General features: G+C 31.1%; 2 protein-coding genes and 1 non-coding gene across 3 annotated transcripts; all 3 read right to left on the reverse strand.

Annotated features, from left to right (window-relative positions):
- Positions 1 to 3,835: 3,835 nt before the first annotated feature.
- LOC144545276 (uncharacterized) lies at positions 3,836 to 6,415 on the reverse strand. The gene has a single exon (XM_078293869.1). It carries the CDS (start codon positions 6,268 to 6,270, stop codon positions 4,018 to 4,020), a length of 2,253 nt encoding a protein of 750 aa, XP_078149995.1. The 5' UTR covers positions 6,271 to 6,415; the 3' UTR covers positions 3,836 to 4,017.
- A 1,200-nt stretch (positions 6,416 to 7,615) lies between these two features.
- On the reverse strand, positions 7,616 to 7,686 carry TRNAG-GCC (transfer RNA glycine (anticodon GCC)). The gene has a single exon. It is a non-coding gene; the product is annotated as a tRNA-Gly (tRNA).
- Positions 7,687 to 15,720: 8,034 nt separating this feature from the next.
- Positions 15,721 to 17,439, reverse strand: LOC144544839 (cation/calcium exchanger 1-like). Its single transcript, XM_078293379.1, has one exon. It carries the CDS (start codon positions 17,437 to 17,439, stop codon positions 15,721 to 15,723), a length of 1,719 nt encoding a protein of 572 aa, XP_078149505.1.
- Between the last annotated feature and the right edge of the window lie 7,385 nt (positions 17,440 to 24,824).

The raw sequence follows: 24,824 nt of genomic DNA on the forward strand, positions 1-24,824 counted from the left end.
GTGACATTATATATATATGTGCTTAATTTGCAAAACTGTTCAGCAAACAAAACACACAGTCCATTTATTACGATCAACAGAGTGTTTCTTAATGCTAGCTGTATCAGGAACTGCATCATGATTCTGACCTTCTCGGCCTTAAGCACAACGCCCTGCAACAGTATTGAGAATCTAATCTTCGTTGCAAATTATTGGAACAGATAAGTTAATTCGGTGAGGACTGACAGAAATTTCGGACCTTGATCAGCCATTATGAGGATTATGCACTGAGGATAATATTTTCTTGCAATCTTTCAGTCTAATAGTAAAGATAATATCTTATGTGTAGAAGGTGGCAAGTTCTATGGCAAAACTATGGCAAAAAAGAAAGAGGATCTCTACTTGTGACAATGTTTGTAATTTGAAGAGAGAGGTGTACACGCATCTTTAGAGACACAACAAAGGCCCACGAACAGTTGATACAGGAAGTTGAGCAACTGTTACACAGCCGAAATCAATAAACGGAAGAAGATTGACCTTCTACCACCTTCACTTCTTTATATTTAATTTTTCCTTATACTTTATATTTCTATTTCTATGTGTAGTTTTTCTTACCTTATTTATCTTACTTCAGTTCAAGTTTGTTTGAGCAACTTGTACCTTCTTAATTTTGCAACTACAAAACTTTTGTAACCGCAATGATCAATAAAATATGGACTAGACCCTATTTTTTCCTCAAAAAAAAAGGTGGCAAGTTCGAAATTCCAATGAGAATTCGTTATAAAAATTTATTATATAATATTTGAATTAAATATCACTTTGTGTGTCCCTGATTCTTATTATACAGTACAGTACAAAAGCAATGTGAATATCTTGCGTGCTGATGCTCATTATTCATTCGAAAAAACAAATAATTTAATTCCTTTCATCTCATTTCCCAGAAAGAAAAAAAACAACATATATACTTTTCAAAATTTCCACGACTGAATATTCTATGATAAAGCATGAAAAATCCTTTTGTTATAGAAACATCAACAAAAATTGGGTAAATACAGTAGTATTTATCTTTTATTTTTTTTACTGCAAAATACAATAATAATTATTAAATTTCAAAAAGAATATTTGTTCATCGGTTTGGCATTTGATTTAAAAATTTGTGCAAGAATTTAATATTAATTTTATATGTCTTGTTGTTCTTAAATTATGATAAAAATAGGTATGACGGGCTTCCGAAAGCCATCATAATCAGAATAAATAAGCAGCTTCTACAATTTATTATTTTTCTAGTCTGAATGTTTTAAATCCCTCGCCCCGTCTCCACTATTTTGTTTTGGGTGTGGGGGGATTTCATGTATACCCCTCAAAAACCTTCAAATTACCAAATTTTTCCTCTAAAATTCATAAATATCATATTTACCCTTACAAATTTTTAAACTAAAAAATTCATAATATCATATTTACCCTTATAAAATTGTCATTTTATCCTATTAAAAAATAAAAAATGTAGTATATGTAAAAAGGTTGTTTAGTCTTCTAATTGATTTCATTTCTCTACTTTCGACGCATATATAATGCCATGTAGGCATATGCATGTGTGCGTGATCACATGTAAAAAATTAACCTTTTATTCTAAACAACTAGCCAATTAGAGCATTGAATATTTTTTAAACATGTTACATAATTGTTTTTTTTTAAAGACTAAAATGTATTATTTAAAAATTTACAATGAGTTTTAATAGAAATGGCAATTTATCGGGTAAAATTAGTGTGTTTTTGAAATGGTAAAGGGTAAATATGATATTATGCAACATGAAATGTTAAAGGGTATACAAAAGAATTCCCCCTTCGTTTTGTGATCATTAGATGCTAAACAATAAGTCTTTATGAATACGTTCTTGACAATTTTTTTTTTTGGGTATGATGTCGTAAATTTGTAGATTATATAGGAAAAGTAAATTTTGGTAGCTTAAAATATAGTTGTGATTGAAAAATAAAATTTACCCAGTTCTGAGATTTTATTGTAAAATAAAGGTCTTCTTCCATGGTCTTAGAAAGTACGTAAATGTTTTCTCATTGATAAAATGGTTCATAAAAATGAAGTAATTATAATTTTGTAATTCTAGAGTTTATAAAACCTTTCCGGATTAGTGGAAGTGTAATTTTGTTACATACTACGATCTATTTTGATTAAAATGTTAACGTTGTTTGCATTGTGATAACAAAAAATATATGATGAAAAATTAGAACATCGTTCAGCCTATGTTCTCCAAAAAATAAACGATCTTTTCTGTGCTCCTTAAATTCCGAAATATTATTTATCTAACTCGATTTTGAACAAATTCATAAATTAAAATAACTTAATAGTCAAGCCCCTTGTGATTTCTACTTGCCTCTTTTTTTTGTCCTATGTTCTCAGATTTTTCACATATTTTTGGAACCGAATCTCTTGCACCCTTGGGGACAGGAAATTCCTGCCCCTAGAGCCACTATTGCATGAGTCCGAGGTGAACCCAAGATGAAATATTTAAATGTTAAAAGTCACTGCGGTATGCAGCAAGTCAAATTAATAATAATGGGAAGACAATGATACGGGTATATATTTTAACTTTTACAATCTGATGGTACCTCAGGAACTTTTTATATAATGAAAATATTCCTAAAATTTATTTAGCTTCTTTTAGGATTTTTTTTGTATTTTTTTTTTAATTCTCTGCATTTTTTGCAATGTGTTGCGTCTATATGGACAAAAATATCAATGAATTATAAGATAATGATAAATATCAACAATAAAATTCTAAAGATAATATAAGTCCAACATCTAAGATTTACCTTTTTTAGACTAAAATATTAACAACAGAAAGTACACAGCATTGCATACAATTAATTACAATATAATGATAAATGATAAAAAAAAAATCATAAATTCCATTATTATATTATAGTATGAAATACCAACTAAAATCGGCGTACCAATTCTTCTCATCCGCATGGTGAGGTCTGCACATTATCGTTTACTATTAAAACAATAAATAGTAAACTAACTGTTGAAATAATTTATTCAATATTTATACAAATTAATCTCGTTAAAAGTTATCATTAATCACCTAATCTCATTCTTCATTAATTACACCAACTACTCCCATGCATCTTTGTTGGGGAAGTCAATGGGCTTGGGACATCCCACATATTCCACATACTTCAACTTCTTAAATGAACTCCTGAGCTCATTCCAGTTGGTTGGATAAACTTAACTTTTTCAAGAATCTGAGGCGCAATATCTCTACTTTCCAATTGTCATGGCAAGGAACTTTTGTAAGGTTTCCACCTCTAATATAATATAGCTAGGCCCAAAAGAAGTTTATTGGGGCCCCACAAAGTCTCACCCGATCACTCAAACTTCGGAAAATATTATACGTACGAAATATTTTTTTAGATTAAATATCACATTTAAAATCAAATTTAATATTAATTAGGAGTAAATGAGATATCACAACGTTTTAAATGCCACATTTTTTAGATGAGATATCGCTCATGGTTTTATGGGATTGTGATGCGGACGCAATAAAGAGGTGCAATTAATGCAGGGGAGAATCAATTGAGTACATTATTAAATTCTGCTTTCGTCTTAATTTCTTTGTGCATCGGTGCTAATTTATGTAGGGTCGTATTGGAAAGAAAAAGGTTTCGTATTTCGATGATGAACAATCTGTGACAAATCATCGACACAACAAAGCCTCCCAAGTTCCCTGATCCCATTGATCGAGGCTTGAATTATTAATTTCATTCAAGTCTATTAATCGACTCTGGTGTTGAGCATCCAGTGACATTTCATATACACTTTGTAAAACCTTATATATATCACACAAACACACTGTAATATATAATTATAAACTCATCCACGCACACTTTACATAAAGGATGAAAAAAAAATAGGTTACTGGTAATAATGAAAATCACGGTACATTATATATATGTTTACAGTGAACATTACTAAAAGGGATGAAAATGGAAACGTGAAGATTCTCGAAACGAATTGTGTCACTTGGATACAATCAACTTGGCGCGGGCATGACCTTCCTCTATTCGGTACTGTTCTCCCATTCCCAAATGAGCCATCAGGAACCAGATCACCGTGAGCAGCTCTCCACCCTTGCTTAATTGCTTGGCGTGGAACTGCCCGCTACATTTGCTGGCAGCAAAGCACAATATCTCTACCCACACAACGCTGATTAATCTCCACATTTTATCCCAATCTGGTTCATTCTTACCCTCAGGGGTGAATTCTGTCTTTAATTGGTGCGCAAGCTTGCAACCTCTGAACAAAACTGACTTACTGCGATCACCTTTAATAAGCGCTGGGTCATATTCTGTATTCACTTCCAGTAACCTTTTTACAGCATTACTCTTCTCGATATTACCCTTGTCGGCATTACCGTTCTTGATTTTCTTGATATTACGCTTCTCAATTTCACCCAGTGGCTGTATGAAGTTCGCCGCCTCTGCACAGGTGTCACCAAATCGAATCTGCCCAATGCCAGCAGGCATCATAAAAGGTCGCACGATGAGCAGGAACAACATGTAGTTTGAAATGTCCTGGCTTATATCTCGACTCGATTCTTTTTTCTGTTGCTGTTTCTGTTCTGGATTGTCTTCCAGTTGCTGGGCCGGCTGTGGTTCTGATTTCTGTTCTGACTGTTTGTCCAAGGTGGATTTGGACTTTTCGGTTTCATGGAATAATAGATCAGTTGCTATATGCCACAGGAGGATGCTCTCATCGAATTCGGCCTCCACACTCCAACCGAACTCTTGGTAGTAGCCCTTGCGCTGAAGTGCCCACTGGCCTCTATGGCTAGTGAATCTCCTATAACTAGCTGTATCCTCTATGTTTTTCATCTTGTTTTTTAACTCTCGAAATACTAACTCTTTTAGACCAACTTTAACCGGAACATATGTAGTGTACCGGTAATTATCCCAAGTCTCTTTAAATCCGACAGATTTTATTATGCACTTCCACAAACAACGCTTATCTTCTAGGGAGTATGTAATCAGACTAAACTGTGCCATTTTTTCGGACCATCTTGGCTTTGTCTCAGACCTCAATTTTGTTTGAATAGAAAAGAGGAACTTTGAAAGACGGTTAAAAGAGTTGGACTCTTTCATTGCTGCGTAGGTCCAGAGTGACAGAAGCATAATACCAAGTGCAATGATTTCCAAGCTAACTGCACCCCCTAGAAGCACATACGTTAGAGTTGTCTCGAAACCTCCATATCCAGCATGGTCGGCCACCGCAAATATACAAAGGGTGGCCGTAGTAATGACCAAAGTGATCCCACGAGAAATCCAGCCATAGTTCTTAAAGGCATAAATAACAGAACCTTTGGAATGGAGAATCTCGTACATCCAGGAGAGCTCAATTTCAATCAACTTGTATGCATCTTTGAATTTAAGGCCTTCGAAATACTTCTGGCTGTCCTCACGATTCTTATAGCTCAGAATTAGGTCCACAAAGAGGCGCTTGAATATCGGGAAGAACACGTACGCCTTGCACACAACTTCTTCATAATCTTTGGTCTCCTCGGGCACTTCTTTCGGTTGCTGGCTCTCTAGATCACCTTTATGTTTCTCGACCTCTACTTTGATTGTGGCTGTCAGCCCAGCTTCATTAGATGATGTGTACTCCTGCATGAACTTGGCATAGTTAGGGCCAGGATCAGGTTTGGTGATCATGGAACTCCGCAGGGAAGACATGCTTGCACGCTGTAATGACCAAACCCTCTCGGCATACTTGAAGATTGCAACAGAAAACATGAGAGCGGCAGGGAGCCGCAGTGCACCGACTTCTAGGTTGGATGAAAGATAATAGTATATTGCAAGCGCGACCTGAGAGCAGAGTGTTAGCAAGTGTCGCGCCCACAGCTCATTATCTTCGACGGACAAGGCGGTGATGGTGTCCTGCCCACCAAGGTGGAGGATGAAGAAAGGGGCCCAAAACATGAGCAGGTGGTGAGTCTTGCTTTCAAGAGTAGCCTTAGTTCTTTCGCTCCCGGGGAGGTAGGCAAGAGCGACCGTGGCCACATAGTCAGCCAAGAGGTAGGCCAACCAGAGAAGCCAGTGGAACATAAGAGCCAGAGGGCCATGCCACGTTATAGTGGTTGTTCGCGCCAACCGGGAAGAAATTACATGCTTCCGAAAGCCGGCGATGGCAAGGAGAAAGATCTGAAGACCGAGGCTGCTCATCACGAGCACCCGGATCTCAAGTTTGTTCCATAATTTTTCTAAGGAAATTATCATCTTTGTTCTGGTTTCTCTTTTATTTTTATTTTCGGATGAACTCAGGGGTTCTTAGTTTGATAGGTTGATGCTGTTTAGCCTTACTCGGACTCCAGTTTGTGTATGCTGCTTTATTAAAAGGCCCAATATGCTCTTCTAGCCTTACACAGAATCATTACATTTTGCAGTGGAAAGTAATTAAATAAAATATCCCTCTTTAATCTTTATATAAAGAAGCGTTGGTATTATATGCCGCTTTATTAAAAAGGCCCAATATGCGCACTGGCTAGCAAGGTTCATTGTGACTGCACATTTTAGAGTTTATTTACATAACAAGGCTTACTATGCAATAAAAAACAAATAATAATAATAAAACAGGAACAGGAACAGGAGCAAATTTTCCCACTGTCTTAATTGGATCCAGGTTCGTTCAGAATAATATAAATTGTATTTGATAGAATTTGGTAAATTTTACAGAACTTCAAGATTCCCTACTTTTGCTTCCATTTTTTTAAAGCAAATTCCGCTTTATATTCTTGTTGTTGCTTTTTTTTTTTTTTTTTTAAAAGCCCTTGGGCAAATATAGGGAATCTTTGTTGCGTGTCAATAAACATTGTATTTCTTTATTTGACAGGAAAAAAGAAAGATGCTAAGTTAAAGAGCGGACAATGCATGTTGGCAAAGCATAATAATCTAATCAGTGCAAGACAAGAACCTATCCGATTTTGGTCGAATATAATTTCCACTTTCCACTAATTCAGTGTAAGTATAGAGCTTAGGAATTTTACAAGTTCAACCCTTAAACCTTAAAATATATCATAATCTAGTATAGACACTGGTACTAAATGGTACCGATATCAAGAGATACAAGTTTGACCATCTACTACTTTTAATCTTTATTTGCAATAATCAGTCCACAAGTTCTCGATACTAGATGTCATAGAAGGAAAAATCGGAATCAGAATCGGTCACTTGATCGTGCAATCGGAACCAGATGAATCAGTTAGAATCGGTTAAATCGAATCGAAAACTTGGATCTTTTTGGCAGAAACTTGTTTTGTACCAAAAACTAGTAAAAAAGTTTCTAAAATAATAATATGTTAAAATTATTAAATTGAAACAAAATATTATACACAAATAATTTATTTATATCATATAATACAATTATTAAATTGAAACAAAATATTGTTCACAAATATTTATTTACCAGATTTTCATGATTCGGGGGTTAAAACATCAGAAATTTTTTAATTTAAGCTATTGGCATAAATTTAAAATTTTCTGTTACCATTTTATAAATTTTACAATGTGCTATTAAAATTCAATCGTATTAATAACTATGCCACCGTCAAAAAAGGTGAAAATCTGCACCAGCCGGGAATCGAACCCGGGTCTGTACCGTGGCAGGGTACTATTCTACCACTAGACCACTGGTGCTTTCGGGTCTAAAAACAATTCATTATAATTTTCATAATGGGCCCAATTTTAGAGACACAATTCTGAAGAGGTCATACTACAAGTCACACTATAAAAGACGAATAAAGAGGAATGGTGTCAGGCCAACTTGGCCCATCACAGCCCGTTTTGATCCCTTGAAATGGGCCGGATACACTAGTTTTAAAATTAACCATTCCAAATACACATGACGACCCGTTTTAACATACCGTTTGGACCACTTTGGAATTTCAGCCATGTCGAATTTATTAGGAAAGTGCTCGAGTGTTCATACGACATTAAGATCCGGTTTAATTGGTTATAAAATTAAGAAAAATAATTTATTTTTATAATTAATATTCTTATTTCAGTTCAACCTAACAAACTAAAATTTAATTCGTTTTATTTGATTCGATATTAGTTCAGTTAATTAATTTAATTATGTCAAGCAGTACAATTGTATTTTTAAAATTCGAATAAAATATTAATTAATTTATTTTAATTCGGTTTTAGCCGAACCGTTTGAAATTTCCTTGATTGAGTCCAAATACAATACGTCTGATTATTTTTTTCCACAAGTACTAATTAAGTGTTACCAAATAATAATGATGACAGCGAGAGTCACACTGAGTTTTCCACAGAAGCAGGATTGGATTGAGATTCAATAAATTGCTACGGACAAAGAAATTAATTTAATATATATTTGGTGTTTTCGCCTCATATTGTGGACGGAGCAATAATGAACAAAGCAACCATGCATGTCAGATATGTCAATAGCTTTGTTCTTTTTTTTTCTTTTTCTTTTATTTGTATTGTTATTTTTATTTTTTTGTGGCGGGGTGTTTGACGAATTTTATTTTTAGAAACCATGAATAAAAAAATATATATATTTATCAAACTAATTTGATTGTTTTATTTTTTTTAAAAATCATAAGAACCGAGATGTCATTTCGGTCTCCTTTTTTTTTGGACCGAATTGTCATTTCGATCCCGGTAGATTTTACAGATATTGAAAAAAAAAAAAACTAGTTATGTTTGTTCATGAACTCACTTGATCATGAAGGCTTATTCAGGTAGTAACATTGTTCTATTACTAATTATTATGAAATAGGGATGCAAACGGATCCAATATGTATTATCCATTCATATCCGGATTAGATACAAATATTCGATATCTAAATATTTGTGCAGATAGGAAAACGGATATAATTTTCAATTTTATATATTATGAAAATATCTATGGATATTTATGGATAACCGACATACGATCCATATCTATATGTATTTATTTAATATCTAATTTATTCATATTCAAAAAATAAAAACGGATACGGATATAATTTTACTATTATCTGATCCGTTTGGATCGTATAATGATTATATGAGAATCTCATAGACGTAATTTAGATGTATTTATCTTTTTCCAAAATATTATTGAATTAGTATTATTTTACTAAAATAATTTATAAATATATGTGTCTGTATTTTTTTTTTTCAATCATCATCACAGACTCATTACAGATAACAGCAGGAGGAATGGCAACACGGGAAAGTTTACATCAGATCCAACTGAAGAAAGAAATTATTGGCATGGGTTCGACAAGAGGTCGTTGTTCAACTGGCCCCCACCTTGAGAATTATCATTTTTATACATTTTCAAAGTATTTATGAATTTTGACCAATTAGTAGAACATTACAATATTAATTTATCCACATTATTCATCAAATTTAAAAACTATTTATTTATTTTATAAGAAAATCAATGTTTTCTATATTATTTATATTGTAAAACAAACAATAAATTCCGAATTATATCATTAATCAATATCACAAACTTATTACTAAATATATATAGAGCAGGATTCAAATGTCTCATATCTTTTATTCTTCAATCGTATCTCATATTATTATTTGCGTTTTCAAAAGTCAAACAATTGATCTCAACCACTATGCATGATCTTTATATTAAAATATATTTAAAACAAAATTTTATATATTTTTTAATTCTTTATTATTTTTTTATAGGTACAAAATTATCAGTTTTGAAGGGTCTATCAAAAAGTACGGTTGTTTTGATACGAATACGAGTAATGTATTGTATATGAATATGATACGGATATAGTGATGCAACAAATTTTCAAAATGATATGGAAATACAACGATACAGATACGGATATCGAATACGTATCCAATATGTAACAGATACGGATACGAGATCATATATGGATCATATATGAAGTATCTAAAACACGCTTTCTCTGCTTGTTTTTGTCTTTCTACTTTCGTCGTAAACTTCTCACTAGTAAAATAAAAATAGAAATTAAGGATTCGATGATCGTATTTTAAGTTTACTAGATAGAATATATATTAATATGGATAAGTTTAGTTTTCTCTTCATTTCATTTGTATGCAATTCAATGAATTCCTATCCTCTGCATTAACTAAAAAAAAAAATTTGAGTTAATACATCTGGACCATCCAATTATCTTTAAAATCCGTGCAGACTAGATCTACACTAATATTAAAGAAATCTTGAATTATAGACTATGGTTGGATTAACTCAAAAGAGCATCTTTTGAGTTAATTCAGATTGCTGAGATGTATTTTCAATGAAATTTTTTTTAAGTACCCTTTGTAATTTATAAGTTTATTGCTTATCCATCCTGTAATAATTATTCTTATGTTAAATCTAGTCAAATTATTAAAAAATCTTAGTTTAATTGGAAGAGGTTTCACAATCAAAATTACACTTGACTCTCAATCAGTGTTATCAAAATCGGACCGGACCGGTCGGTTGGACCGGAAAAAACCATAACCGGTGCCTAGTCCGGTTTAGTTCGTTTATAAGACTATTTCTGCTATTGAATCGCTAGAAACTGATTTAATGGACCGATTTTTGATAAAATAAAATTAGGAATTCGGTCAAAAAAAAACCATGTTGTACACTTTTTTTCATACATTAAACATAAGAGAGAAATAAGAGATTGTTATTGGCTAAGCTTTTCACATGCATATACCTTCACAGTAGAGTCAATAAAGTGCATGCTGCCACCACTGTATGGGGTAGTTGGTTAAAGCATAGTCCCCCTACGGGAGGGACATGTGCTCCCTCAAAAACTATGTCGTATTAACTTTAAACGATAAATTTAAACTGTTATAATTTATTTACTTTATTAGTGATGTGTGTACATGCATAATTTTAAAATTTTAAAATTCATTTAGTATCATATCAAGTAATAAAAAAAATGATAAAAATAAATACATAAGACAACTTACAAAATAACTTATAAAGATACATTTTTTTACCACTTGACTTTATAGTAAATTAATTTGAAACTTCTCTATTTTTTCATATACATATATCACTCATAAAGTAGATGGATTCCAATTATTTGAATGTGTCGTTTGAAGTCCATTCGATAGAGATTTGAAAAATTGTGTTCACCAAGATTCTAAATAGCACACTATAGTGACGTTGCAGCATTTTTGAACCATAAAGGCTATGATGCTAACGCTATATATAGCAACGTTATACGTACATAGTGTCATTTTTTTTTAACCGTTCCGCTATGACATGATCACCAAATTATCTTAATAAACACGTCACACTCTAATTTAGATTTAGTACAGTGATCAATAAAAACATTATTTGTTTCTGGCCTCAATAAATATTGATTGAAATTTCAGCTAGGAAGCATTTATTACGTACAAGTTTGAGTCCAAATACGTTACGTCTGATTTTGTCCACAATTGCTAATTAAGTGCTACCAAACAGTTGGAATCACATCACATAAAATAGCGACAGCGAGAATGAGAAAGATCACAACCCTGCTATATACTTTGCACTTGCAGTAAAGAGACCACAGCAGGAGGAATTGATGCACAGGAAAAATTAAAAACCTACTAAAGAAAGAACAAAAAATAAAAATAAAAGTTGGCATGGAGTCGTTGTTTAACTGCCCCCATTTTCGGGGTGAAGATTTTAACAGAGTAGTTTTGGCTTCATGCAGCGAACACTGTAGAATCAAAACAGCACTATATATTCTTTGTGCGCTGCTTGAAGCTAAATTTTCTCTGTTAAAATCTTTACCCCACTTTCGGATAAACTATCCTTTTCTTTTCGGAGGATGTTTCTATTTCAAAATCCAAAATCTTTAAAACGCTTTTTCTTTTTATGTTCTTTCCTTTTCTTTTATACTTTCTTCTTGTAGTTCTCACTAAAAAAAAAGGTAGAAAGGAAGGATTCGATGATATTTTAAGTGAATTTTCCTCGATATAATACATTAAAAATGGATAAGATTAGTCGTCTCTCCAGCTAAATGTAATTAAAGACCTAAAGGGATAGGGGTGGTACTATGTTTCGTTTGAGCTGTTTAATCTGTGTTAAAATTTATGTGTTTTATTTAGATTTACAAAGTATGTATTTAGTTTTGTTCTCTAATTTATTAAGTATGATTTTTTTTTTTTTACTGATTATACCTATATTCGAAATTAGTTCATAAAGATATCAATCAGTATCCAAGTGTGTTTAGATGTGTTCTTAGACGTATCGTGTTGTGTTGTGTTGAAATTCTATACCGAAAGTAACACTACTGACATTACTACATGAGATATTATTTGAAATAATATTAAGAACGTATTGTGAAAAAAAATTGATAGGGAAATTAAACTTATATGTAATGTGATTTATATCATCACTTGATAAGATAACATAGATCATATCAAATGGTTTTATATTTGACATTTATGATTGAAATTTTGAATTATTAATATTTTTAAAAATGAAAGTACGATAGATACACGACAAATGAAGATATTTGAACACTATTATTATTAAAAATAAAAAATAAAAGAGGCATAAGTCCATTTCATATTACTAAAATTGGATAATTACAAAAAAAAATAAAAAAAAATAAATACTAGTCTCAGTGTAGCCACCGGGAAACACCTCGACTAGAAGTCAGAAAATCTCAAACCACAAAAATAGCAAACATGTGAACACTATTATTATTATTTTTACAAAAATGTGACTTACCGCTGCTCCTCTTTCTCAAAATAACACGGATACAAAATTGAAACCGCGTTGTACACTTGTAGTCCTACGTGGCATCTCTCTCTCTCTCTCGTTGAAAGAATATTTTTTTATCTGAGTTTTATACTGTCCTAGTCTTTAAATAGTACAGTGGACTTGATCTTGTTTTCTTGTTGGTCTTTAAAGAATTGAATTAATTACAAACTATATAAAGAATTAATAATTTGATCTGATATAATAACAATGGGATTGGATTTTATCACCAAAATTTTTATTTTTGTCCTCCAAAAAAAAATAACAAATATGCCTTCTGTGCTGAATTTAAAAAAAAAAAATACTCTAATTGTCTCACGTTTAGAGATCTTAATATTTCCATCTAATATGTGTATTATATGACACTTATTCTAGATGAGTAGATTGCAATCATAAATGATTATGTACATTGCATAGAGAAATATATGATACATAATTAATTTAAAAAATATAAACGATCGACAAAAGCTAAGACGATTATTATAGATAATGATCGTCTGATGCTTTGCAAGGATCGAATTTTGTATTGTTATATCGATTAGATTAGATAACTTCGAAAATGCATTCTAATTTGTCAGATTAGATTGTATGAGCATTATCTACTCCGAATCTGCTCCGTTTTCAACTCAGCACAAGAAAAGTTAACAACTGACTAAAAAAGAAAGAAAGAAAGAAAAAAAATATATATGAAGTAATCCAATCTTTGGATTTTAAATCAGAACCGTTCAATTCGAATCCGTGATAATATATATGAAGTAAAATGCACACAATGCACACATCCCGAGAGATGAATTCGAAACAATCTTGATCGATGGATTCCCAATCCAAAAAATTGGGTAAAGATTTGAACAGAGTAGTTTTGGCTTCATGCAGCGCAAAAACATGTGCAGCCCTGTTTTGATTCTATAGTAAGTGCACTGCATGGAGCCATCTCTAATCTGTTAATATCTTTACCCAAAAAATTGGGTTACTTTAGGGATCCGGGCCCATTTGGCATAGGGTCTACTGTGGAGTCGACAAGTGGTCGTTGTTAAACTGCCCCCCACTTTCGGTTGAAACCTCAACTATCCTTTTCTTTCGTTTCAAAATCCAAAATCTTTTAAACGCGTTTTCTTTTTATATTCTTTCCTTTTTCTTTATACTTTCCTCTTCAAGTTCTCACTTCTCACTAAGAAAGTAGAAAGAAAGGATTTAATGATATTTCCAGTAAGTCGGTTGTTAATATGGATAAGATTAGCTTTCTCTAAGTTGTATGTTAATTTTTGGATGGTATTAAATAATTAATTTGTGTCTAGTGGTAAAGTAAATGTCTTTTGATATAAAAAAATTATAAGTTCGAAATTTATATGGAAAAACTTTTTTTTATTTTTGAAAAATAGTAGGGGGAATTTTTATATATTGTCTAAAAATTATAAAATAATGTATTTCTTCCTTAAAAAAAATATAAAAAAAACTTACATATTTACTCATTTTACTGTATTTTATATTATAACTCAATTTAATTAATAAAAAATATTTTTTATTCTTTATTAAAATAAATAAAAATATACATTATATTTCAAAAAATTATCAGTCTCATAATTATGCTACAGCTACAAAACAAAAATAATATAAAAACATGAACATGTGACTTACTGCTGCTCCTCCTTCCTCAAAATAAAACGGAAATAAAATTCAAACCGTGTCGTAGTCCTACGTGGCATCTCTCTCTCTCTCTCTCTCTCTCTCTCGTGTTGAAAATAATATTTTTTTTTATCTCATTTTTATACTACAGTGGACTTGATCTAGTTGTCTTGGTCTTTAAGGAATTGAATTAAATACAAATTAAACAATTCATGATTTGATCTTATATAATAATGGAATGGGATTTTATATATTCCGTCTTATTTTTAATTTTATTTTACAATTCGTGCAACACATTTAGAACATTTATTTAAAATATTTTTGAATTTAATTTCTTAGTACGAATTCAACACTAATCGGTATAGACTTTAAATAATAAAAACTGCCTAAAATTATTCGAATAAAAAACCCACCCTATAATAATAATAATCTGTTAGAACTAATGGTACAAGAAATTTACAACCTATTTAATTAAATTTAACCCAATGACATTTTTTTTTTTGTATATTTTCTTCTATGAATCATCCTTTTGGATTTTCCAACTTCGAAAAAGAGAGCAAAAAAACAAAAGAAATAAAATCAGGTCATAATTAGCAAAATACCTAAATTTAAGAGTAATCCAAAATTAAATAAGGAAACAATTCCATCTAACAGTAGTATTAAAAATGCACAAATTATTCAAGTCAATGTTTCTGAGATAAAATTAACAGTACTCCAAAATTAAATTAGGACAATAATTCCAGCTAACAATAATATTAAAAATACACAAGTTATTAAAGACCATGTTTCTCAGATGATGGATATGAACAGTTCAATATGATCTTTATATAAATATATAAATATAATCCGAATTTTATATTTTTAGTACTATTTTATTACTTTTTAAATAGATAAAAAATTACTTCATATAAAAATTTCAAACCATGCAAAAACAATATTTTTTTTATATCTATCTAAAAATCTAAACAAATTTTAGATCAACTATTAAAATTTTATAAATAGAAATAATTAATTCATAATACATACCAATCCTCACAACGTATTGTAACATAGCCTCACTCATAGCCAAAAAAAATAATAATAGAAAAATAAATGCAGGACACCGAATTCAATTCACCGCATCAATTAAAATACAACCATTAAAATTAATTATCTACTACAACTTTCAACTTCAACAACCCCAAAAATGAAAAAAAAAAAAACATTAAATACACATCAAAATTGGGAAACAGAGAGATGAACTTGTTTAATTTACAACCTTGATTAATTTCTCTTTCTAAACAACTTACACATGTGAAGGAAACAAAAAAAAAAAAAAAAAAAAACATTCTGTACATGATTCCTAAATCCTATAAATCCAACCCTAAAGATTTTCCCAAATGAAAAAATCCAATCACTTCTAAAGCCCTCAAAATTAGAAAACAGAGGTAAATCCCTAATAACCCAAAACCTAACACCTTATCAAGTTTCATTTCTCTCCTTGGCAACACCAAAAGAGCCCAAATCAATGCCAATATGAGAAAAAACAGTGTCTCAAACATTGCAAAGTCTTCTGTTATCTCAAACCATTGTGGGTATTCTCTCCATGATGCAATTGTTAGAGACACCCCTAACGCGACGACCGTGTTGAACAGCGGGCCCGCGTAGCATCCGGAGACTGCTATCTGGACCCCGCCATCGCCGCCTTTCAATGCCATTGCTACATTTGAGATCAAATCGCCAAGTGAATTGCCCCATGCGAGAACCGTTAGCCCCAAAATCGACGGGCTTATTCCAATTATGTAACCCAAAGAAACCAACAGAGCAACCAATTCTCTGGCAACCAACCAAGTCCATACAACACTCATGATAAAACCCCCAATTAACCATGGCAAGGTTGCCTTTTTCGGTGGTTTCGAATCTTCGGTCCCTTTCAGTGCAATTATGAACAAAAGTAACCCGATTACTGCACCGGCAATGTAAATCGAGACCGCTTTCTTTGATCGTGTATCGTCGTATTTTGAATTCCAAATTGTGGCTAGGAAAATCGGGGCAAAAAGTACCGAAAGAACCGCGGTTGGTTTGTTCCACCGCTCCTCTGTTATGTCAGGTATGGTTAGCCTCCTTGGCAGAGACAGAGGCAGCTCCAAAATTTTCAAGAACAGCTGAAACGGGCTCCGATTCGATGAACTCGGTATGTAATAATCCGGCAAGACTACAATTTGATCGCCTTGGACCACATCTTTTATCACGATTTGAACTCGATTTTCTTCAATTTCGGAATTTGAATTTGAATTGATCAACAATGGAGCCTCAAGTTCTTTTCTTGCATCTTGATCATCCCCACAAAAATGTGAGGTACAAACCAGTAACACATAACCAATATAAATACAGAGGAAAGAAAGCGAGCCCCAAATTGAAATCCTTTTATAAATCAAAATTGTGAGGATAGAACCAAGCGCCAAAATTAGAAGCAAGACATCTCTTATGAAACTGTTCCGGTCTACGGACACGGTGCGCGATCTCCCGATTGTGAGACTGATAACACCGACAACCACGGTTGTTATGAAAAGGGCCCCACCGAGAACACTACTTAGCCCCACGTCTCCTACACCGGATCCAGCCGTGAAAGAGACTATACTCGAGAAGAAATCTGGGGCCCCGTTTCCTAAGGAGAGAAGCGTTACCCCGGCCATGGCCGGAGAAAGCTTGAGAACCTTCGAAAGGCTCTCAAGTGAAGAGCAAAAGTACTCGGAGGCAGTGTTGCCGAGTAGATAGAACAGGATTAAGAGCCATAACAGAGAGACAAAGTAACCAAGAACAGGGCTTTTGCCAAATGCGCAATAGAACAAATCGAGATAGTCGATGTAACCGAGAGGAACACACGAGGCATGCGATTTGAGGTATGCACACTTTGAATTGGAGTCGGTTAGAGAGAGAAAGTCTTCGCAATTGTTGTCTTGTGGGGTTGAGGAGGAGAGGAGAGAGATTGAGAAATTGGGGTGGGTTGAGATGAAGAAACAGAGGAGGAATAGAAAGAAGAGGTTGACCAATGGCACATTGTATCTGTTTGAGATAGAAAATGCCATTAAAGAGAGAGGAATTGTTAGAGAATTGGGATTGAGGACATTGGTTTTATGGGTTTGGTTTGGTACGGTTTTGTATGATGATGTGAATTGTGAAAGAGATTTGAAGGTGAGATACTTGATTTTGGTTTGAAATAATAGACATGACAGGTGTTGTTGAAGAAAGGGAGATGCTTTTTTTATGGAGAGTAGAGAGAGAGAGAGAGGAGGAAAGGTGAATTCGTAAAGGGGATTTCATGTATATCCCTCAAAATTTTGAAAATTACTTCTTTTTCTTCAGTTTCATAATATCATATTACTCTTTTAAACTTCAAGAACTTATAAATTTATATATTATATTGTCATTTATATTCAAAATTTAAATTTATAAAATACTCATTTTATTCTTCATTAAATAAAATAGTAACATATTTAAAAAAAATACCAGTCATTTAATTGATTAATTTTTAAGAATAAAGAAGTCATTTCTTTACTTCTAATGCTTACACATATATTTAAATGGCATCATGTAAGCATAAAAAATGACCAATTTTCTTTTTGAAATTATTTAATTATAAACTGATATTTTTCTGAAACAAGCTATATTTTTCTTTTCACAAATGATACAACGGATACTTCGTAAATTTAAAATGGATTTTAATTGACAAAAAAATATAAATAGATAAATTTGTAAGTTTTTAAATTTCAGAAGAGTAAATTTGATATTATGAAATTTACAAGAACAAATACGTAATTTTCAAGTTTTTTAGGGGTAAACATGAAATCACCCTTGATTTTATTTAGAAAATAAAGACAGGTGTTGAAGAAAGGGAGAGTAGATAGAGAGAGGGAAAGGTGAATTGGTGAATGTGTGAAAACTGAAAAGTGAAAACAGCATGAGAAGGTCAATCAAAGAGGACACGTGGCGTGTCCAGCGAATATTTTTGGGACAGATCAGACACTATCCATGCATTAAGTTTCCTTTTTTTATTCTTTACTGTAGATTTGGATTTTTTTTTTTTTTTGTCACCGACAGCTGAATAAGTGAAGTAAAATTAAAGATAAATAATTTTGAAGTATTAGTATTTAATAATAATAAAATAAATAAAGTTATATTAAATTGTCCTCAATGTAATTAATAAGTAAAGTAGTGAGATTAAAATAGGAAAATATGATGATTTAGTATTACTTTTTAACTCATCTTTATATACCTTTAAGCACTTCTATTTGTTATATTATAATGTCTTAAAATAATTAAATTATAATTATTTCATTTGCAAAACACTAATTTTTGTTCTTAGCAAATTTGTTACAAATTGTTCTCTTCCAAGCCCCTCACAAATTAAATTATTGTAAGCTAGTTTTGTGAGGACAAGAAAATGCTGTTAATAAAAATAAAATAATCTTTTGTGGTTATTATCAGATTAAAACAATATTATTCAGTGCTGGATCTTCATAGGGATTTACAAACAATATATTTTGTTTCAAAAAGTTACATGATGGTATAAAAAGTAATACAACAGCATGCTGGTCATATAAAGGGTAGAAAATCTATACTTTGTATGATTGCATTGCATGTGTGGTCACATTTTTAATTTTATCTAAAAACAACATAAGTTGGTGTTACTATTTTTCTTTGAGCGAGTCTATGGTACTATGCATATCACGGGTTGTTACCGTGCTACAGTTCTATATTTGAGTTTTCAAATTCTAACGGTCGATCCGAATCGTTCATCTTGTTCTCCATATTAATATGTGTTTGGAGACCAAATTTTACATTTTTTGAAATTTTTTTATTATTTTTTTAGATATTTAGAAAATCACTTGATCTGAAAATTCTGGACCATTCAAAAACAGTGATTTTCAATAAATCTAAAAAAATAGTAAAAAAATTTCAAAAAATGTAAAATTTGGTCTCCAAACACATATTAATATGGAGAACAAGATGAACGGTTCGGATCGACTATTAGAATTTGAAAACTCGAATATAGAGCTGTAGCACAGTAACAAATCGTAATATGCATAGTACCATAGACTCACTCTTTTTCTTTTGTGAAAGCTAATATACCAAAAGTTTATTCTCTTATATTTTTTTTTGTGAGTTCAGTATTTAAAGGCTTGAGTTAGATCCTTGCCATTGAGAAATATATGCATGCAACTAATAAAGAATAACTAGATATGATAATCCTTTTGTTTATTTGCTTTTGTTATTTAATTACATAATGATATTCACTTACCAATTTTTACTTGTTCTTGTATTTTAATTACTTGATTGAACATATTTAATTTTGCTTTGCTTTAACACAATTTTCCAAGTAGAAAAGAATAAGTTAGAATTTTCTTTTCTACTAAACTAAAACCAAATTCTCAAGAATTTTTACTCACAGCCCCCAAGAAAAAGCCAGAATTAATGCTTGGTATATACCCAATATTAATGTATATACACTATAAAACTTTACTGAAGATGATTCAAAATTTCAAGATTGTTGTGGACTAGAATGTGATTTTTATTCTATATTTAGTGCTCTTTTTAAATTAAAGGAGCCATTAATGAATGACGGCTGCATTAAAAAGTTTGCTCAAAATTGATAAATCAATATTTATTCTAATAGCAAAAATAATCTTTTTTTTTATATATAAGAGATTATATGTTTGAAATTTAACTATGATTTTTTTTATAAATATTAAATAGTTGAATGACTTCATCTCTAAAACTAACTTTCTTCTAAAAATAAGAGTCTATGGTACTATGCATATTACGATTTGGCACTGTACTACGGCTCTATATTCGAGTTTTCAAATCCTAACGGTCGATCCGAATCGTTCATCTTGTTCTCCATATTAATATGTGTTTGGAGACCAAATTTTACATTTAAAAAAAAAAATTACTATTTTTTTAGATATTTAGAAAATCACTTGATCTGAAAATTCTGGACCATCCAAAAACAGTGATTTTCAATAAATTTAAAAAAATAGTAAAAAAAATTCAAAAAATATAAAATTTGGTCTTCAAACACATATTGATATGGAGAACAAGATGAACGGTTCGGATCGACCGTTAGAATTTAAAAACTCAAATATAGAGCCATAGCACGGTGCCAAATCGTAATATGCATAGTACCATAGATTCACTCTAAAAACAATATACTCAAAACCTCTCAACTTCTTTGAAACATTTTTTGTATTTGTACGTGGAATATTTTGATATTAAAAAATAGGTATTAAAAACATTTATTAACTGAAGAGAAAGAGTGAAAGAGTAATTCTAGTGTACTTAATTTGATGTAAACTTCATACTTTTACATCATCTAGTGTACGAGAGATTGGATAAGAAAAAAAGCTATTTTTTTATCAATATTATTGCTTCTGATTTAAATTTTGGATCAGAATTAATGTTTTCGATCTTTCTATGATGTAACAAGCGAGGGTATTTAATTTTTTTTTTAATATTTTTCTCTTTCATTTTTAAATAATTTAAAAAATTCTCTGAGATTTGAGCACCTCTTGCGGCCCATAAAATACAATTATTTTTGCCGAATTTCCCTTCTGCATTAAATGCATTTTTTCACGTTGCATTAAATACATTTATTTTCCCAAGCTGCCCTTGGGTTGCATTAAACACATTTTCTTTTGAATGAGAAAATAATAAATGACAATAAAAGAAAAATATAAATATGATAAATAAAAATATAGTCATCTGACGTGAATAAAGAGATTGGAAGCTAATTATCTCTTTTCATATGAAATTATGAACTAAAAAAATTATAATCAGAAATGTAAATAAAAAATAGAGTAAAGCTAGGGTGTGATGTGCTCATCAAGAGAATTTGGTGAGCACAACTCCAAAAGTATATATTGGATCAACTTTAAACATCAAATTCAAACTGTTGAAATCCATGTACTTCATGACTGATGTATGTACATATAAAATTTTGAAAGTTTCGAGTTTATTTGCTACACGGTCAACCGGTCAAAGAAATGATAAAAATTGAATATATAAAACAACTTATAAATTAAGTTATAAAAAATTCATTTCTTTGACCGCTTGACCTTGTAAAAATAAATTCAAAATTTTCAAAAAATTTCATGTACATGCATCACTCATGAAGTACAAAAATTTCAACGGTTCGAATTCGGCGTTTGAAGTCGATTCAATATACTTTTGGAGTTGTGCTCACCAAACTCTCTTGGTGAGCACAGCACACCATAGCTTTACTCTAAAAAAAAATACTATTACATTATATTAGAGCTCTTGCATGCCGACTTGCTAGTTTCATGCTCAAGTTAACTTGTGCTAAATATTTGATAGGGACACTTAAATTTAAACACACAAATACAAATTTCATAAAGTAACAGACAGAAGTGCATGGCTAGAAAATCTAAATATTTGTCCTTATGCCTGGATTAAATTATTCCTTTACTCGTACTATTATCTCTTTAATTATTCATCTACTATCACTTTTCTTTTATCTTTTCATAATCTTAAATTGCTATGTACAAATATATGCATGCAACTAATAAAGAATAAATAAACGATGATAATTCTTTTCTTATTCATTTTCTTTTGTTATTTGATTACTTGATTGAGAATATTTAATTTTTCTTTACTTTAACACAATTTTCCAAGTAAAGATTAGGAAATAATAAGTTAGAATTTTCTATTCTACTAAACCAAAATCAAAATCTCAAGAATTTTATTCCGAGCCCCCAAGAAAAAGCCAGAATTAATGTTTTGTATCCATAATTAATGTATATACTATAAAACTTTTCTGAAGATGATTAGAAATTTCAAGATTGTTGTGGACTAGAATGTGATTTTTATTCTATATTTAGTGCTCTTTTTGAATTAAAGGAGCCATTAATGAATGACGGCTACATTAAAAAGCTAGTTTGCTTAAAATTGATAAACTAATATTTATCTAATTACAAAAGATAATACTTTTTACATGAGACATTACATGTTTGAAATTAAATAGTTAGAGTGAGTCTATGTACTATGCATATTACGATTTGGCACCGTGCTACGGCTCTATATTCGAGTTTTCAAATCCTAATGATCGATCCGAACCGTTCATCTTGTTCTCCATATTAATATGTGTTTGGAGACCAAATTTTACATTTTTTAAAATTTGTTTACTATTTGTTTACATTTATTGAAAATCACTGTTTTTGGATGGTCCAGAATTTTCAGATCAAGTGATTTTCTAAATATCTAAAAAAATAGTAAACAAATTTCAAAAAATATAAAATTTGGTCTCCAAACACATATTAATATGGAGAACAAGATGAACGGTTCGGATCGACCGTTAGGATTTGAAAACTCGAATATAGAGCCGTAGTACGGTAACAACCCGTGATATGCATAGTACCATAGACTCACTCAAATAGTTATGTTACTTTATATCTCTAAAATTCTACCTCTCTTCTAGACAAAATTTACTCCAAATCTCTCAACTTTTTTGAAACATTTTTCTTTGTATTTGTATACGTGAGATATTTTGATATTAAAAAATATGTATTAAAGACACCTATTAACTGGAGAGAGAATGAAAGCGTAATTTAGGTGTACTAAATTTGAGGTGGACTCATAGTTTTACATCATCTAGTGTACGGAACTGGATAAGAACAAAAAGGCAAAATTTTGAATTAATATTACTGTTTCCGATTTAAACTTTAAGGCTCTGTTTGAAATAAAATCATTTGAAGTGAATTTAAAATTAGTTTAAAAATTTTGCAATCTCATTTTTATTCTCTTTTCTGTCCGTCCGTCGAACATGCCCTTCGACCTTATATATTGAACACCTCTTGCGGCCATAAAATTAATTTTTTTTTTTCCAAACTTCCCTTAGGCTGCATTAAATACATCTATTTTTTCAAGCTGCCCTTGGGTTGCATTAAATACATTTTCTTTTGAATGAGAAAAGAATGACAATACAAGAAAAATATAAATATGATAAATAAAAATATAGTCATCTGACGTGAATAAAGAGATTGGAAGCTAATTATCTCTTTTCATATGAAATTATGAACTAAAAAAATTATAATCAGAAATGTAAATATAAAAAAATACTATTACATTATATTAGAGCTCTTGCATGCCGACTTGCTAGTTGCTCAAGTTAACTTGTGCTAAAGATTTGATAGGGACACTTAAATATAAACACACAAATACAATTTTCATAAAGTAACCGACAAAAGTGGCTACAAAATCTCAATAGTTGTCCACTTTGTCCTTGTGCTTGGATTAAATTATTCCTTTATTCGTACTATTATCTCTTTAATTATTCACCTACTCGTACTATTATCCCTTTTCTTAATCTTTTCATAATTTTGAGTTGCTTCTTCAAGGTTGTAAATGTGGTAAGTCATATCAAGTCTGATATTTTTTAGGTCTATTTTTGTTTTATTAACTTTGAAAAGAAGATTCATGCATATATATATATATATATTTTATTAAAAGTTAGTTGCAACTGGCAAGCAAATTACTAACGATTGCATTAAAAAAAATAAAATTATGTACAACACTCCAGGATATCTGGGTTAGCTTGGTTTTAAATTCCGGCGCTCTAAAATTACAGAATAAAAAAAATATTATGAGATATGATGATATATATATTGGAATGGACTAAGATACAATGCATATATTGTTGTAGGTAAAAATATGTTACAATATGTGAAGGTCAAAATGTCTTTTACTATTGATATATATCATGATGCATACTCCTACTATTACTAATAACACTTGATAATATAAATTACTATCGGTTTACTCAGTAATCTCACATATAGTGGTAGCTAGATTCTTAAGTTATATATAACTGAAGCGCTTAAAGCATATAAAATGAAATCTTTCAATATCTTTGTCAAATTTTTCCCTTCTAAATTTCTTTTAGTTGTGTAATGATGTGATATATATGGACAATTCAGTGGTGCATTTATGAAATTTGGGTGCATTAATTTGAGAAATTTGGCGCAATAATACAATAAATAGGCTCGAGTCTAAATCCAGTACAATAATTTGGTAGTGCATTTATGCTTTTTGACGATGACATGTTTTTCTTTTCTCTTTTCTCAATCTGAAACATTGGATCTAAACTAACAAATTTATTAGACATATTTTCGGTGATGTTATTAGATCAAGTTGGACCTTATTTTATAGGGTAAATTGGTTATTTGTCACTCTAAAACTTTCAAATTAGAAGAATGCCACTCTAAAATTAGAATTCATCAAAATGCCACTCTAAACTTAGAAAATTCAGAATTTTGCCACTCTAAATTATTAATGACCAAATTACCCTCCCCATCTCTTCTTCTCCGTTTTCTTCTTCTCCTCCACCTCCTTGGTGGTTCTTCTCCTCCGCCTCCATTGAACACAACATCAGCACAGAACTAGCACAGCTACACACAAC

This window comes from Carex rostrata, chromosome 27 (assembly GCF_964058835.1).
Source record: "Carex rostrata chromosome 27, lpCarRost1.2, whole genome shotgun sequence".
In the NCBI taxonomy this organism is placed as follows: domain Eukaryota; kingdom Viridiplantae; phylum Streptophyta; class Magnoliopsida; order Poales; family Cyperaceae; genus Carex; species Carex rostrata.

Bases quoted from the DNA above. Each gene is read 5' to 3' on its own strand.
- LOC144545276 (XM_078293869.1), bottom strand. From the start codon at position 6,270: ATGATAATTTCCTTAGAAAAATTATGGAACAAACTTGAGATCCGGGTG.
- LOC144544839 (XM_078293379.1), bottom strand. From the start codon at position 17,439: ATGGCATTTTCTATCTCAAACAGATACAATGTGCCATTGGTCAACCTC.